Genomic DNA, 15,295 nt, shown 5'->3' on the forward strand with positions numbered 1-15,295 from the left:
CGAGGGCACCCAAGGCGGCGGCTGCAGCGGTCAGTCCTGGAGGGTGACTTCCCGAGGCCACCGGCGGGAGGGGCCTGAGAGCAGGGGTGACGCAGGCTCTGCTGGGGGCGGCTCCTGGGCTCAAGGCTGCGGCCCCAAAGCCCTTCGGCCCTCGGGGAGCTGGGCCCTCTGGGGCCTCCCGCCTGCAGGCACAGTTTCCTGCTCATCTGAAGCCCCCACGCGGGGGTGACGGCTGCGGCTCTGCACAGGCAGCTGCTAGGTGGGGCGGGGCCCCGCGCGGTGCCCAGCAACAGAGCCCCGGCCTCAGGGCCACCGTCCTCTCTGAATCACCGGTTGGACCCTGGCCCGAGGCTGCGGGAGCCTCACGCCTCCTGGGGGCACCCAGCACCCCACCCTGACCCCGTCTCTCCTGACGTCTGCTCCCCGGGAGACGCCCCATCCCTGGCTCCATGGGTGTGGACGACCCTGCCACTCCAGTGGACCTCCAGCGGGAGGGCGGGTGAGACAGGACCTGTGTCCCGTGGGCAGAGGTGAGAGTGGGGTCCCTGTCCTCCTGCCGCTGGGGCATGGCGGCCAGGCCAGCCCTGGGGACTGAAAGGCCACACCGACCCCACGACAAGTACCTGCCCCAGGACCCGGCGACCAGCCTGCGGCCAGCCCCACCTTCCGGGGTCACCTGAGCCGGCCCTGCCCGAGCCCGGCCCCCACAGCCAGCAGCAGGGGTCTTCCCAGACGAAGGAGGCTGGATGGACACTGGGCCCCACCCGTGGGCTCCTGTCGGCCCACCCCAGCGCCACCTCCATGCTGAGGAGCCGCTTCTGCAGGCAAGGTTCATGGGGCGGCGACCATGCTCTGGTTTAGAGGAGAGCTGCGGGGGTGACGGGACCCTCACGCCGCCCGCACTCGGTGCTGGGGTCTGAGTCCCACCCGGGCTCAGGGCCCGAGGCTCAGCGGCCTGCCGCCCACCTGCCCTGGGTCCCCCGACCACGGGGATGGTCCTGGCCTGCAGCCTGGGGCCTCGCACCCTCCACCAGGCGGCTGGCACGGGTGGGTCCACGCTTACCTGCCTCTGGGCAGCGGCCCCAAGGTGGACCTGACAGAACTTCACAGCCTGCTCCAGGGCGGCCTCCTCATCCACCTGAGCAAGGACATGCCCGAGGTCAGCGGCCTTAAGGACTGCTCCCAGGACGCGCCCCCCCATGGCTGCTTCCCGGGGGGAACCCCAGCCCTGTCCCAGGTCCCACCCCCAGGGCTGCTGATCGAGGACCAGCTGGCCATGCCACGATCATGTCTGTGGCCGCGTGACTTCACCTTCGGGTGCAGAGGCTGGGGAGGCCTGGGGGTGACCCTGGGTGGGGGAAGACGACTGGCCTGGGGTGGGAAAAGGGCCCGCCCTTGCCAGCAGGAAATCCAGGGCTTATGTTTGCTAGTTTATCAGCAACAACAAAAAAAGGCACTGCTGATGCTGGAGAGGGGGTGATAAAACAGTCTGCAAGCGGTGGGTGCACGTGGACACCACCCAGGAGGGAAGTGTCAGGGTGTTCACCCTTGCCGGCCTGACACAACCTGGGGCTCTTCCTATGGAAAGAACCTATTTTCCTTTAATTAGAGGAAAAATAAAAACCTATGCCTGAGGGATTAAAAAACACAAAAGGCAGCAGAATAAGACAGGTAGCAGAGCCTCCCTGCGCTGGGCCTTATAAGGCTTCTGCAAGGCCTCCTTTCTTTCGAGGGTAGTTACAGATGTTTTAGAAGGGTATTGTCTTTTTTAGTACATATTTCACCAGCTTTTCTGAGATATAGTTAAATAAAACTATAATATATTAGCGGAGAAGGCAATGGCAACCCACTCCAGTACTCTTGCCTGGAGAATCCCATGGACGGAGGAGCCTGGTGGGCTGCCGTCTATGGGGTCACACAGAGTTGGACACGACTGAGCGACTTCACTTTCACTTTTTACTTTCATGCGTTGGAGAAGGAAATGGCAACCCACTCCAGCGTTCTTGCCTGGAGAATCCCAGGGACGGGGAAGCCTGGTGGGCTGCCGTCTATGGGGTCGCAAAGAGTCGGACACGACTGAGCGACTTCACCTTCACTTTTCACTTTCACGCGTTGGAGAAGGAAATGGCAACCCACTCCAGTGTTCCTGCCTGAAGAATCCCAGGGATGGCAGAGCCTGGTGGGCCGCCGTCTATGGGGTCGCACAGAACTGGACATGACTGAAGCGACTTAGCAGCAGCAGCAGTAACATATCCAAACCTCTCTGGGGCTCACAGCGGGAAACAGTGGGGTGGCTGGGAACGACCGGACGCCCTCCCGCGGGGCCTCCCGGGTTGGGGGGGGGGGCCGCCCGCAGCCACCCACCTGCTTGATGAGCATGTAGGTCTCCGACATGATCCTCTCGATGCGGCCCAGGTCGTAGGCCACGCCCTTCTGGCCCTGCTGCCACACGCGGTAGGCATCCAGCAGGAGCGTCTTGCCGGACTCCGTGTCCTCCAGGAGCTTCCTCTTGCGGCTGGGCCGTGGGGGCGCCTCCTCGGGGTGGGTGCCTGGCCTGGGCCCAGCAGAGGCGGCAGCGGGGGCAGTGGCGGGCGCGGGCGGGGAGGGGGCCGGCGGGCCGGGCGGCCGGGCACTGATACTGAGCTCCTCCAGGGACAGCTCGGCAGGCCGGCTCTCAGGGCCCCGGTCCCTCGGGGGGCAGCCTGGCTGCAGGGGCGGCGGCCCCCGCTCAGAGTCCGCTCCTCGGGCGGCGGCGTCCCCCGTGTCCATGGGCTCGGCGGGGCCGGCCCGGGGGCTCTCCTTGTCCCTGCGCTCCCCGGCCTGCTCTGTGCACTCCCCCGCATCCATGGCCAGGGGCCGGTGGTTGAGGGGGCCCGCTTTGCCCCCTGGCTCAGCGCCTGGCCCTGAGCCGTCGGCCAGAGGGGGCTTCTTGGGGTGCGGGAGACCCTCCTTGCTGTCCTCGGGACTGGCCTTGTGGGAGACGTCCGTGGTCATCCTGGCTCCGGGAAGGCCGCAGGCCTTGGGCCCGGGGTGTTCCGACCCCTACAAGGAAAGCAGCGATTAGACGCGGAGTCTCTGGTGTTTCCTGCCCCTGAGTGCCGGCTGTGCCCACCTCGGCCTCTCCCACCGAGGCCACCCTGGTCCTGCCCATCTGCACTCTGGCCAGGGCTGGGGCCACAGCGCTGCCTGCAGGGGCCCTGGCGGTGGCTCTGCTTCTGAGGTGCAGCCACCCCACCCCGCCAGCAAGTGTGGTGGAGGCAGAGACGAGCCCGGCCAGGCCCCCCACCAGGGCACAGCCAGGCTCGCTGGGCGGGGGGCACCGTGGCCGGACGGCCCTGGCTCGCAGTCGCCCCGCCTGCCAGGGTGGCGACTGGCCTCCGGGTGCCCAGCTATGAAGACAGACAGTGAGCACGGCTCCTGGGAGGCGCTGGCTGGGTGAGGGAGTGGGCTGAGGGTCCCACGGGTGGCGTTTGGGGGGGGTCGTGTACCTCCGTGAGCTCGCTCAGCGTGTCCTCCAGCACCTTCACAGTGAGGACGAAGGCCCGCTGTGCCAGGACTTGGCGGTCAGCATCTCGCAGATACTTCCTGCAGTGCGCGGGGGAGGCCACACGTCAGCCACACGGCAACGGCAGTCCGTGCCCCTCTGCTCCCGCAGGTGTTCCCGGGGTCTCCTTCTGCACACCCAGCACTGTGTGTGTCCCAGGTCCCCAGGGCTGAGGCTCTGAGCCCCAGGGGTGGGGGGTGGGCTCAGCCCGCTGCTCCTGGCCATCACCCAGGACGCCTCCGGCCGGCCGGGCAGGGCTGCACTCACTTGCCCTGGTCCGGGGTGCGCTGCAGCATGGAGGAGACCTTGAGCAGGGTGCCGTGGTCCCGCAGCTGGGCCAGCACCTTGAGCAGAAGCACGACGGAACGGTTCATGTGCCAGGCGAAGCTGCCCGGCCTGTCGATCTCGTCCACGGGGATCCGCCAGATGCCCTGAGGGACGGACCGGGCGGGTGTGAGGGGAGGGCCGCTGGGACCGGAGCCTGCCCCGGGAAGGCGGCCCCGCGGATGGGGGCAGAGGACGTGCACACAGTTCGGTGCCCCTTTGAGAGCCGGCACCAGCCCCCGTTGACCCGGTCGTCCCCCCAGGGAAGCACGCAGGGTGCACCCATGTCCAACGGCAGGACCGGGAGACGCCCGGGCCCACGAGGCTCCCCACGGGTGCTGACCACACAGGGACGGACGGCGCAAGGTGGGACCCACTCCTAGCGGGAAACTGCCGTGAACTGCGGCAGCTGGGCAGGCCAGGCAGGCCCCAGGCCTGGCCATTCACAGCACTCCCTCCAGCAGTGCCCAGAGTCTCAAGGGCCCCCCAGAAGTGACCGGCCACCCCCAGGGACGCTGGATGCCGCCTTCCCTCAACACACGTCTGCCCAGCATTCTGGTGCAGCTGGGACCCCTTCCACTTCCCCCCTGGCTGACCCCACTGTCTGCCGGCCGGCTGGGTGGGGGCCTCACCGCCGACCCCCCCCGCGGCCCTGTGCCATGCTTAGCCCCTGGGCAGCACCCAGCCTGTAGCCAGCACCCCCACTCTGGCCCAGTCAGGGAGAGGATGACGGCCAGCATGGCTGAGGCAGGCAGTGGACATGGGGGGGCCCGCCCGGGGTCCCAATACTGCGTCTCCTACCAGCAGGCGCAACTTATGCAGCAGCTTGGGTGAGCAGCCCGCCCCAGGTATGACAGCAGGGGCCAGAAGGGCATCGCGGATAGCTGTGTGAGACCCAGGAAAGGCCCGCGCTCCCCCACGCCCCTGCAGGCATCCCCACAGCCCCCGCCACGGTCTGCACGGGGCCAGTGATGGAGACACACTCGGCGGGGGAAGAGAGAGGTGTGAGGTGAACCAGGGCGCACGCAGACGCTCCATGGAGGGCACAGTGTTGTGGGGGTGGGGGGCCTCCCGCCGTTGCCAGCCCACGGGGTCATCGCAGGCAGCGAGGCCTCAATCAGGACACTTGCCCGTTGGCACCAAGGAGTTGCCCGCCACCCACCCAGTCATGTGGAGGCGCCATCCGCCCGCCTTGCCCTCCGAGGCTGCCCTCCCCACGCCCGCTTCCCACACGCTGCTCCTCCCGGCGGGGCCCGCCCAGTCTGGGGCGTCACCATCACGACTCCGGCACACAGCTGGCTGGACCTGCTCTTGGTGGCCATGGGGAGCCGAGGGCAGTGAGGGGCAGGCAGCCTGGAGGCCGTGGCCCTGACCCAGCCTCCTGAGGCGGGGGCAGACCCCCCCACCCCCAGGACATGGGACGGGCCTGGTTCCCATCACCTCACACAAGGGCTCCTCCCTACTAACCCCAGGCTGGGTGAGGACACACGGGCAGAACCTTAACGTCAGAGACTTCAGAAAGTCAAGAGGCCGAAAGAAATCAGGCGGAGTGCACGGAAGGTCAGGAGGAAAGCAGCTACTGCAAGTCCTGGGCACATGCCCGGGACGCGGGGCCACAGGTGGGCAGGTGGTGAGCAAGCCCACAGGCCTGCCTCCGCCTCCGTGGGCTGCGCTGAGCAGGGCATCTGGGAAGGGTGAGCCTCATCCTGTCCCCAGGGCGGGGCGGAAGCGCCTCCCATGGGAGCCCCTGCAGAGATGGGAAGCCCCCTGAGTGACCAGGCGTCAGAGGACACCATGTGTGGGGAGGAAGGGAAGCGGCCACGTCCTGCCCCTCCTGCAGCAGAGGCCCCGCGCCCACCCAGAGAGGGCTGCATGCAGGTCCTGGGGAGGCAAGGGACGTGCTGGGAACAAGGGAAGGGCATGGGCGGCAAGGCCTGACAGGAAGACCCAGATGAGGGCCAGGCCAGAGCAGGACGGCAGGGAGCCGGACCCCCACCAAGGGCAGCGGCGCTGGTGGGGCTGGGGGCCACGGCTCGGCCCGCCCCGCAAGGTGCCTGCCCCCAGGCAGTGGCGGGGGCTCCGTCCCAGCTGAGCGGCCGCCTGCGTGGGCACTGGGGGGCAGTGGGGGGCAGTGGCGGCCTCAGCATGCCCAGAGTGCGCCCGCATGCCTGGCGGCTCCTCTGCAGGATCTCAGCTGACCCCACTGACCGCCGCGGAGGCTCCGGGCTGCCGGCGGGCGGATGAGGTCACCGAGACCGACCGTAACTACCTACTGGATAATTCATGGAGCCCTGGACGCTGGGCCTGGCATAACGTTGTGTTTAATCGCTCAGTCTTGTCCGACTCTTTGCGACCCCGCCAGGCTCCTCTGTCCGTGGGGATTCTCCAAGCAGGAATACTGGAGTGGGTTGCCATGTCCTCCTCCAGGGGATCTTCCCGACCCAGGGACCAAACCCAGGTCTCCCGCATCGCAGGCGCATTCTTTCCTGTCTCAGCCACGAGGGAAACTCAAGAATACTGGCATGGGTAATCTTTCTCTTTTCCAGGGAATCTTTCCCACCAAGGAATTAGAAACTGAGGTTTTCCTGCATTGCAGGCAGATTCTTTACCAGCTGAGCTACCAGGGAAGCCCCAGGCATTGAACACCAGCTCCTGAGCCTTCCTTGCAGCCCAGAGCTGGGCATACTGCTGCTGCTCTTAAGGAAACCGAACCGAGGCAGCTGGCCCGCGGACAGGCAGTCTGCTCTCAAGGGCGGCTGGGAAGCGGGGCCCGGGGAGTGGGGTCCCAGGGAGCGGACGGACGGGAGAGGCCCCCCCTGGGCACGGGGCACTGCTGAGGCCCACAGATCAGCCTGAGCCCAGCATACCCGGGTCTGAGGAGAGCCTCTTCCTAGAGGGGCCGGGGCTCCTCTCCCTCCGCCCCTGGGTTCCTGGCTGGCTGGCCGCTCCACACCACCCTAGATGCTCCCTGCGCAGAGAAGGGTGGCTGCAACGGCCTCTCCATGGGGCCCAGGGCCAGCTCTGAGCCAGGTGGATGGAGGGCAGCGACCCAGACCGGTCTCGGTCCTCACAGCAGACCCCACCAGGTCTCCACCTCCACCGGGCCACCGCTCGGGATCCCAGGGCTCGGGATCGTTCCAAGGCCCCGGGCCCACCTGTAGCCTTCATGGACCCCGCCCTTCAGTCAAGGCCCCCCCACTCCAAGGGTAGAGACGAAACCTCCCCAGAGAAAGCAAGCAGCCAGGAAACGCCAGGGCAGGAGAGCAGGCTGCGAGGCGCACAGCCCGAGCCCTGCTCAGCCCCGGGGACCAGGCTCCTCTGGCAGAGGGGGACAGCAAGGCTTAGGCTCTGGGGGGCTGAGTGGAGACCTAGACTCGTCCCATGCCCACACTGGCAGGGACAGTTGGAATATGTAACCAGCCATGTGCAAGGCGGCCCAGGGACCCTGGGGTGGGACTGGGACCGTGGCTCCAGCGCCAGATTCCTCGCCCGGGCTCTGCACACCCTCCTTCCCTCCCTGGACGCTCACAAAGGACCGAGGAGTCAGCAACGCGGCCTGTGACTTGCACAGAATCGGGGCTGCAAGGGACCAGGCAGGGACACCAAGTCACTTCAGTCTCTGGCCAGGCAGACAGGCTTGGGGGAAGCCAGGGGCCTCCCCAGCACCCCGAGGGCCTCAAAGGCTTCCTGACCGAGACCAGTGCCGGCCTGTCCTCCAGCTCAGGCTGCCGGCTCCTCCCACTGACCCCGGCTGCCGTATGCACGGGACGCAGCTGTGCCCTGGGCACCCGCACAGCCCTAACAGGCGGGCAGAGGGGAGAGGAACTGTGCTGGGAGCACCGAGGAAGGCCCAGAAGAGCTGCACCCGAGGCCTGGGGGAGGAAGCAGGGAGGGTGGGGCCGCGGGGCCCAGAGGTCTCGGAGGGAAAGAGGCAGAAGCTGGCGGCGGGGCAGGTGAGCCCCAAGGGCCTGCGTCCGCTTGGGGCCCTCCCAAGCCCAGCCTGCCCAAGTAGGGCCTCCAGGGCAGTGTCAAGGGCCAACCTGCCTCCTGCCCCGCAGCCCCCTAGACTCTGAACTCATCTGCGTGCCTTTCGGGCAGTAGGCGGCCTACTGCCTGCATAGAGATGACCTCCTGGGGGCTACCCGGCCGGCCTACAAGACCTCCAGAAAAGGAACGTTCCAGGTCAAGGCTGCAAACCCTGCTCCGAGTGCCCTCCACCTCGGGGCAGCTCACAGGTGGCAGGCCTGGGAGGTCTGCACCTCAGATGGAGCCCCGCTGGTGTGAGGAGGGCCCCTGGGTCCCCCAGGGCAGCTTGGCTGGGCCACTGGACAGAAAGCCAAGCACATCCCAGGACCTGGGGAATCACACTGACAGGTGAGCCGCTCCCCTGGAGGAGTGGTCTGTGCCACAGGGCAAGGGGACAGGAGAGAGGCTGGGCTGAGGAGGAAGCGAGGAGAGAGCCAGGACTCTGGGGAGGGGTGGCTCAGGAAAAGCCAGAGAGGAGACCCCGCAGCAGGAGCCTCAGCCCAGTGGGGGGGGGAATGGGCAGCCCCTCAGGGCTGGCCTTGTGACCCGGGTGTCTGAGCAGATGGCATGGAGGAACACGAAGTTCTCATCCTAGTGTTTAACTCGGTAACAGAGCACGCGTGAGATTCTCCTACGTCATCACAAACTCCCCATCACTTCAAGTGACCCCAGTGCATCACCCCGCGGGGGAGCTCCAACTCCTCCAAGTCCCCTCCGGAGGGACCTCCAGGGAGGCATCTTCACCATCACCAGAAAGAAGGCCAGGTAAGAGCTCTTCCCCCTCCCCAGAGGCTGGACCCCTTCCACAGAGGCTGAGTCTGCCTGCCCAGAGATGCGGGCAGCGCTCCATCCGTCTGCCCCAACCGGCCCAGCCCCCAGCCCCCAGCCAGCTCCCTTCCCAGAGCTGCTCAGCCCAAGCTCCCTGTTCACAGAGCACCCGAGGGAGAGCCCGCCTCCCCGACAGAGGGATTCCTGCCCCCCCTTGGCAAGGGCGCAGCGGTGACTCAGAGCTCCCAGCAGGCGAGGCCAGGAGAGCCCGCTGCCATCCCACTCCGCACAGCAGGGGCCTAGAGGGAGCCCTCAGCAGGGCCGGGGGCGTGGGTGGATGTCAGGGTAGGAGAACAGGGGCCTTTCCCCCCAAGAAACATGAAGACTTTGCTTCCAGGACCGCCTCGGTGCTGCAGGCTGGCCCCGAGCGGAGCCAGGAAGGGGTTGGTCTCTGGACAGCGAGGCTCTGAGGTCAGGAGCGGCCTCATTGGGGAGGATGTCAGCGTCCTCCACTGTCCTGGGGAGATACCTGTTACCTGGAACCCATGCAAACCTCCCCAACAGCACGACCACTTGAAGAAGAACAGGGAGGGCTGTGCAAGGCTGCACCTGTTGCCCACCGGGCCAACAGTACTCACGGGGCACCTCCCCACCGTCTCCCGCCCCACTCACACCTCCCCCGGAGAGACCAGTTCCAGGATCCACGGCAGAACTCAGCCTACTCCCCGCCCCGCCCCCCCGGGTCCACGCCGCCTGTCCCGGTCTTGGGGCAGCGGCACAGCCAGACACCACCTTTCCCCTCGCGGGCCCGGTCGGCTCCATCTCCTCCAGGAACTGCCCCGGTGGAATAGGACGGAGTGTCCAGCTTGTCTGCTCCCCATCTCCCTGAAGCCCTGCTAAGCCAAGGGCCGGGCGCCTCCCACAGCAGTCAGGGCCACCAGCTGGCTCCAGGCCCTGGGTTAAGGGCGTGCCAGGGCCGGCTAAGTTGAGCACCCCTGGGGGCAGGAAGTCCTGAGGCCTCCTCTGCAAACCCCTGAGGGCCGCCTCTGGCCGTAGGGTCGCACAGAGGCCGCCAGGGGCGCCCTTGCCCTGGCCCCGGGAGCCCTCCAGGCTGGGCCGAGCAGGGCAAGGAGTCCCCGCGGCATCCACCGGGAAGAGTCCCTCCCGCAGGCAGGGGCTGGGGAAGCCTGCCATTTGCCTGCAACCGGCGCCCGCCCGTTTCCAGGCTCTTCTGCCAGATGAGACGTCGCACAACACGGGGTCCCCAGAACTGCCAGACTGTTCGTCCCCTCCCCCTCCAGGGAGAAGCAGAAATGACAAACAACGAAGTGCGCGGAGGCAGCCCACCCGGCAATTGCGCCGGGGCCCCGCCCGCGCCCTCCCGCCCACTCGCGTCGGGGCAGCGGCCCGGCCCAGCGCGGGGAGTAGGCCCTGCGCTCGCCGGACCCGGCACCAGCTGCCCGCCCCCGCACGGCAGCTATTTATAGCCGGGGAAGCACCGCGCCGGGCGCCGCTGCCCACCCGCCGGCCGGCTCACCAGCCCCGGGAGCGGCCCGCGTAGCTCCGGGCCCGCGCCGCCCGCCGCGAAGTTGCCGGGTCGGCGACGGGCGGGCGGCTTTCGCTTTCGGGCGGCTGGCGCAGCGCACACCCCCGCGCACCCACTCGCGGCATCGGCGGGCCGGCTGGACTCGCTTGGGGTTCGTGGGCGGGCTTCTCTCCCGGCCCCCGCCGCCCCCGCGCGCCCGCCGCCCACCTGGCGCTGTGCGGCCCCGGCCGGGGGCAGGGGGCGCCGCGGCCCCGCTGCCTGCCGACTTCCTCCGCCGCGGCGCCCGGGAAACCGCGGCCCGCGGGCTTCCTGCCGCGCCGGGCGGGTGGGCGGGCGGGGGGTCGGGCGCGCGAGCCGGCCCAAGGGACTGAGCCGAAGCTCCGGAGCGCGGGGAGCCCGCGGGCAGAGGGGCTGGACGGCCGCGGCCCGCCCCCTCGGCCCCCCGCCCCAGGCAAGTTCCTACCCGCCGGCTCCGCCGTGGCATCTGTGCAGGGAGCTAGGGCGGGCGCCGGGCCACGGCGCGGAGGCTCGCTCGGCGGGCCGGGGCGGGGCGGCGGGGCCGGACGGGGCGCGGGCGCTCGCTGCTCGGCCTGGAAGCAGGCCCAGCGGCACGACTGACTTGGCCGGCCAATCCGAGCAGATTCCGGGCCGGGCCACCGGCGGTACTGGGGGGCATAGCCCTTGCCACGGGAGGCTGTGGGACCAGGCATCCCAGGCCCAGCGGGGCAGGGACGTCCAGGAGGGTGGACGGCAGGGCGACAGGGCTGTCCACGCCCTGCAGCAGAGCAGCTCCGTGCCCGGGCCCCGGAGTTGTGTCCTGTGCAGGGCAGATGCCTGGGCGAGTGGGGGGTGTCCTCGCTGACCCAGAGGAGCGGGGGGAGCTGGAGTGCCGACTCTCGCAGGACCGCCCTCCAGCAGGGAGGGCAGGACAGAGGCCACTGCGCCCTGCAGGGGTCTTTCCAGCTGGGAGGGGCAGGTTCTCTAGCTGGGCTGTGAGTCCCAGGAGCAGATGACACGGGGAGGAGCAGCGGGGCTGGGCAAGAGGCCCGGCAGGCTCAGGACCCCTCTGCAGAGCTCCGCGGTGCTCAGAGAGGAAGAGTGGGCGTCCCTCCTGGCAGGGCAGCCAAAGCCCCAGGGAGCGCACGGCGCCTTCCCCAGCGGTTGCCTGTGGAGCAGCCCCGTGGAGTCATCCCCCAGCCCCTGGTTGCTTCTCCCACCCTGGCTGAGGAGAGGCGGGGCAGCAGTGGGGACAGGGCTGATGGAGAGACGCTGCCCCCAGCCCAGGCCAGGCACCAGCCACCATACCATTTCTCCCCCAGCCCAGTCAGCACCACGACTCTGACCAACACCCAGAGGCCTCAGGGCCGCCTGGCCCATCCTGGTGACAGCTCTCCAAGCCAAGTAGCTTCCACTTGTCCCACCCAGGCTGGCTCCTGCCCACCAGCTTTCCCAGGCTCGCCACATGCCCCCGACCCAAACAGGCCCAAGGCCAGCCTTCGGCCGGCAGCTTTTGCACTCCTGGGCCACCCTGCGTCCAGGGCCACAGCAGCAGTCTGGCACCCCCCTGGAGGATCAGGACTCCGCCTGGTGCTGGAAGGACCTGGTCTGGGCTCCCAGAGACCACATAACCGTAGTGAGACTGGCCACCTCAAGGCTGTGCCCACCATGCTGGGCCCCAGGCCAGGACAGCCTGAGCTGCATGTTCTCAAGTCGCAGCAGCCACGCCCTGTCCACACTCCTGTCATCACCTGCCGGGAACTCGGGCCACCAGCTGTCCTCGTGCGGCCCCACCTGGCTGTCCCTGCTCACTGCTCCCCACCACCTCTCGGGTGAAGCACTTGCACCCCTGTTGGGGCTGGGAGCCCAGGGGTAGCCACCAAAGCCACAGGGGGCCAGAGGAGGTGAGACTGGACGACTCTGGCTTTGTCTGTGTGAGTCACCCCTGGCGGGGCAGACAGAAATAGGAGGGGATCAGAGGCACAGTCCAGGAGTCTCACGGTGTCCGTGTCAGATGAGCAGCAGAGGATGAACAGAGGCCTTGGGGCAGAGGCTGTTCGTCCGTGTGCGGGTGGAAAGGAAGACTCCAAGGCCAAGAGGTGTGTGGTGGCCCAGGGTGTGGAATCCAGACAAACACGGGCAAGGCCCCAGGCCTGTGGCCGGCGCGGCACATGGCGGGCCTACTCACACCTCTCTGGCCCCCTTGTGCTCCCTGGGCAGCACAGGCCTCTGCAGTGGCCACCCCCTCCTGGAAATACCCACCTGTGCTTCGCCATACATGCCTAAGGCCTGCACCCCCAGACTCAGGGCCGGCTGCTGCCCAGGTGCCCCTGGCCGAGCTCTCCACGGGGAGCACATGGCCCAGGGGCCCCACACAGCCACCCCATAAGACCTGAGCTGACACAGACCTGCAGACTGCTCTTGGTTCCATCCTGCGGGCCGTTAATCCGGCCCTTTAGCCCTGACCTAACCCCCGTCTTCCCAGGACTGAGTCCAGCGCTGCCCGAGATGGCAGGAACACGTCTCGGAGCTCACAGCCCACGCTTCAGCGCTGGGCCTTCACACTGCCAGCTGGTGTGCAGGCGCGGGCCTCCCCACTGTGGGGTGCCGGCTCCATCTGTCGTGTGCCTGGGCAGCATCTCTGCTGGGACCGTGCCAGCTCCCTCTCCTGTCCCCTGTGGCCAGGAAAGGCACTTGCCTTCTACCTTAGGTGCACAGACCCCAGCTGCCGCCCCGCCATGTTCCCACTGGAGCCTCTGGCACTCAGGAGCAGGTCAGACCATGCTCTGCAGAGGGCTGTGGGCACCAGCGACTCTAGCTGCTTTGCTTGTCTGACCCATGAGTGAGGACACGGCGGGAACGGGGGCCTGCCTGGGGAAACGGAGGGTCGCGTGCAAGGATGACCTGGGCCATGTGCAAGGATGACCCCATCCCCGTGGTCTGGGGCAGTGTCCTCCTCACCAGACGGCTGTGCCCGCAGCCACGCTCAGCTCCGTGGGGACAAGCATGTGCGTGCACGCACGCCCACCAGGGCCTGACCCGCAGGCCCGGCCGTGGCCCCGGGCCCCAGGCAGCAGAGCCGGGGCCCCAATCCTGGGTGCCAGGGCCGCTGTGGGCAGGCTTGGCCATGGCCATGGCTGGCTCGGCTGACCTGGTGAGTCCAGGACGGGGTGGGGGCCAGAGCAGCTTCAAGAAGGAGGGGCAGGCATCTGGGCTGGGTGCTGACAGCCGAGGACCCCCACATGGAGGGGGGGCAGCCAGGGGGCCCATGTGGGGGAGCACCAGGGGCCTGGGGGGTGGGCAGTATGGAGCAAGGGGCCGGAAGGCTCGGAGGTCTCGGTGACCTGGCCGGGGCTCACCAGGGCCTCCGTGGAACAAGAGGGTGCTAGGGCTCAGCTCCTCTGTGCCCACCTGTCAGGGACTTGGGAACAAGAGCGGCCGTCTCTGGGGGACTGCTGAGCTGCCCCGTTTCATCTCAAGAGGGACTACATCCTAGAAAAGCCACGTCTGACGTGCACATGGAGAAAACTAGGCCAACCCTGCCACCACCCGACCCCAGCTCCTAACGCGGGGCCTGCATGGGCTTGGGGGCATCTGTGCCACGGCCTGTGCCCGATGTCTCTCCTGGACAACTGACATGGGGTTCTCTGAAGGGAGGGGCGAGTTGAGGTGGGCAGGGATCTGGCACGGACCACAAGACACAGCTAGCGTCTCCTGCAGAACAGCCAGAGGTTAACAGGCCCGGCACGGCCCACGGAGCCCACCCTCCTCCCACAGGCGTGTGGCATCATCCCCATCCATGGGGGTCCTGGAGCCCAGGGCACCCCAGCCCACCAGAGGAGGGCCAGCTGGGCCTCTCGCTGGAAATGAAGCTCAGGCCAGCACTGCCGGGGCCAGGGCTGGGGCGGGATGGAGCCGGAGCCTGTGCCTGCCTGGTGATGGGCTGGGCCTGGTGGGGAAGTTCCACCTGCTCTGGCGTACCCTAGTTTCCAACTTCCTACACGTGATCAGGGATCGATGTTTCAAAATTTGTTTGTAATCAGCCATGTTCCTGCAACATCCTTCCCAACTGGCCCTGAGCCCCCTCACCCCCTCCCAGGAGGCCGGTGAGCTCTGCTCCACAAGGTCCCTATCCCAGCTGTGGCCGCCCCCGCCCGTGGGGCCTTCCTGCACCCGCTCCTGACCCAGTGGCCCCAAGGCACACGCGGTCCTCCATAGCCCCCTGTGGTGGGTCTGGTAAGGCCCACTCGGCAGACAAGAACAGTCTAAGCAGTGCTGACCAGCTTGTCCAAAGCCACCAGCTAGGCGGGGCCAGGTGTGGGGCAGGCCCGGGGCTGGCCGGGGACGAGGGCGCGCACGAGTGTGTGCGCGTGTGCGTGTGTCCCCAGACAGGCCTGTGAGGGAGCCCGTAGCCTGTCACCATGGAAACCAGGTGGGGGGGGGGGGTTTGCACCTAGAGCCTGCTGCTCTGCTGCTCTCTCAGAAGCCACTTGGTCAAACTTTCCAAGTAGGAAAAGTGGAAGGAAAGGCAGCCTGGCCCCCGAGCAGGGAAGCTCTGGCTGGCGGGCAGAGGGGTGGCGGGGTGGGGACCCCGGATCTCCCCCGGGCTCAGGCCCCCTCCTCCAGGCAGCGCGTGGCCCGAGCAGGTGGGTCCAGCCCTTCCTGACCCCGGGAGCTGCTGCCTGTTCATGTTTGCCAACAGGGTGTGTGAGAAGGCACTTTTGGAAAAAGGGCTGGAAAACCACTGACCTCACCCAGCTGGCCGGCCTTTGGAGATGGGGAAACTGAACTCAGCGGGCTTGGACCAGGAAGCCAACAGCGGGGTGAGCCCACGGGCGGGTGCGTGCCGGGCCCCTGCGGGCGCACAGAGAACCGAGGTCGGGTCTGCGTGGCCCAAGCTCACACAGGGTGGCCACACGGCAAGCGAGGGGGCCACAGGCCCAGCCCTGGCAGCCGCCGCGCCGGACACTCCTGAGCTGTGGGGACGACGGCGGGGTCGGCTCCACGCCCTGTGGGATCCGCCCGCCCTGTGCCCGGGCTCGCGGGCCGCCACCTGCCCACAGGCGGGACGCTGCAGGGAGTGCCTGGAC

General features: G+C 67.9%; 1 protein-coding gene across 5 annotated transcripts in view; it reads right to left on the bottom strand.

The window, feature by feature from the left end:
* Positions 1-15,295, bottom strand: part of CABIN1 (calcineurin binding protein 1) — a 70,799-nt gene that overhangs the window by 3,104 nt on the left and 52,400 nt on the right. For all 5 annotated transcript variants that reach the window (XM_043434671.1, XM_043434672.1, XM_043434674.1 and 2 more), the window contains exons 30-33: positions 3,812-3,975; positions 3,489-3,585; positions 2,365-3,042; positions 1,064-1,138 (exon numbers count right to left, since the gene is read on the bottom strand). In XM_043434671.1, coding sequence (XP_043290606.1) covers positions 1,064-1,138; positions 2,365-3,042; positions 3,489-3,585; positions 3,812-3,975 — 1,014 coding nt within the window. The remainder of the gene's footprint in view (positions 1-1,063; positions 1,139-2,364; positions 3,043-3,488; positions 3,586-3,811; positions 3,976-15,295) is intronic.

This window comes from Cervus canadensis, chromosome 1 (genome assembly GCF_019320065.1).
Source record: "Cervus canadensis isolate Bull #8, Minnesota chromosome 1, ASM1932006v1, whole genome shotgun sequence".
In the NCBI taxonomy this organism is placed as follows: domain Eukaryota; kingdom Metazoa; phylum Chordata; class Mammalia; order Artiodactyla; family Cervidae; genus Cervus; species Cervus canadensis.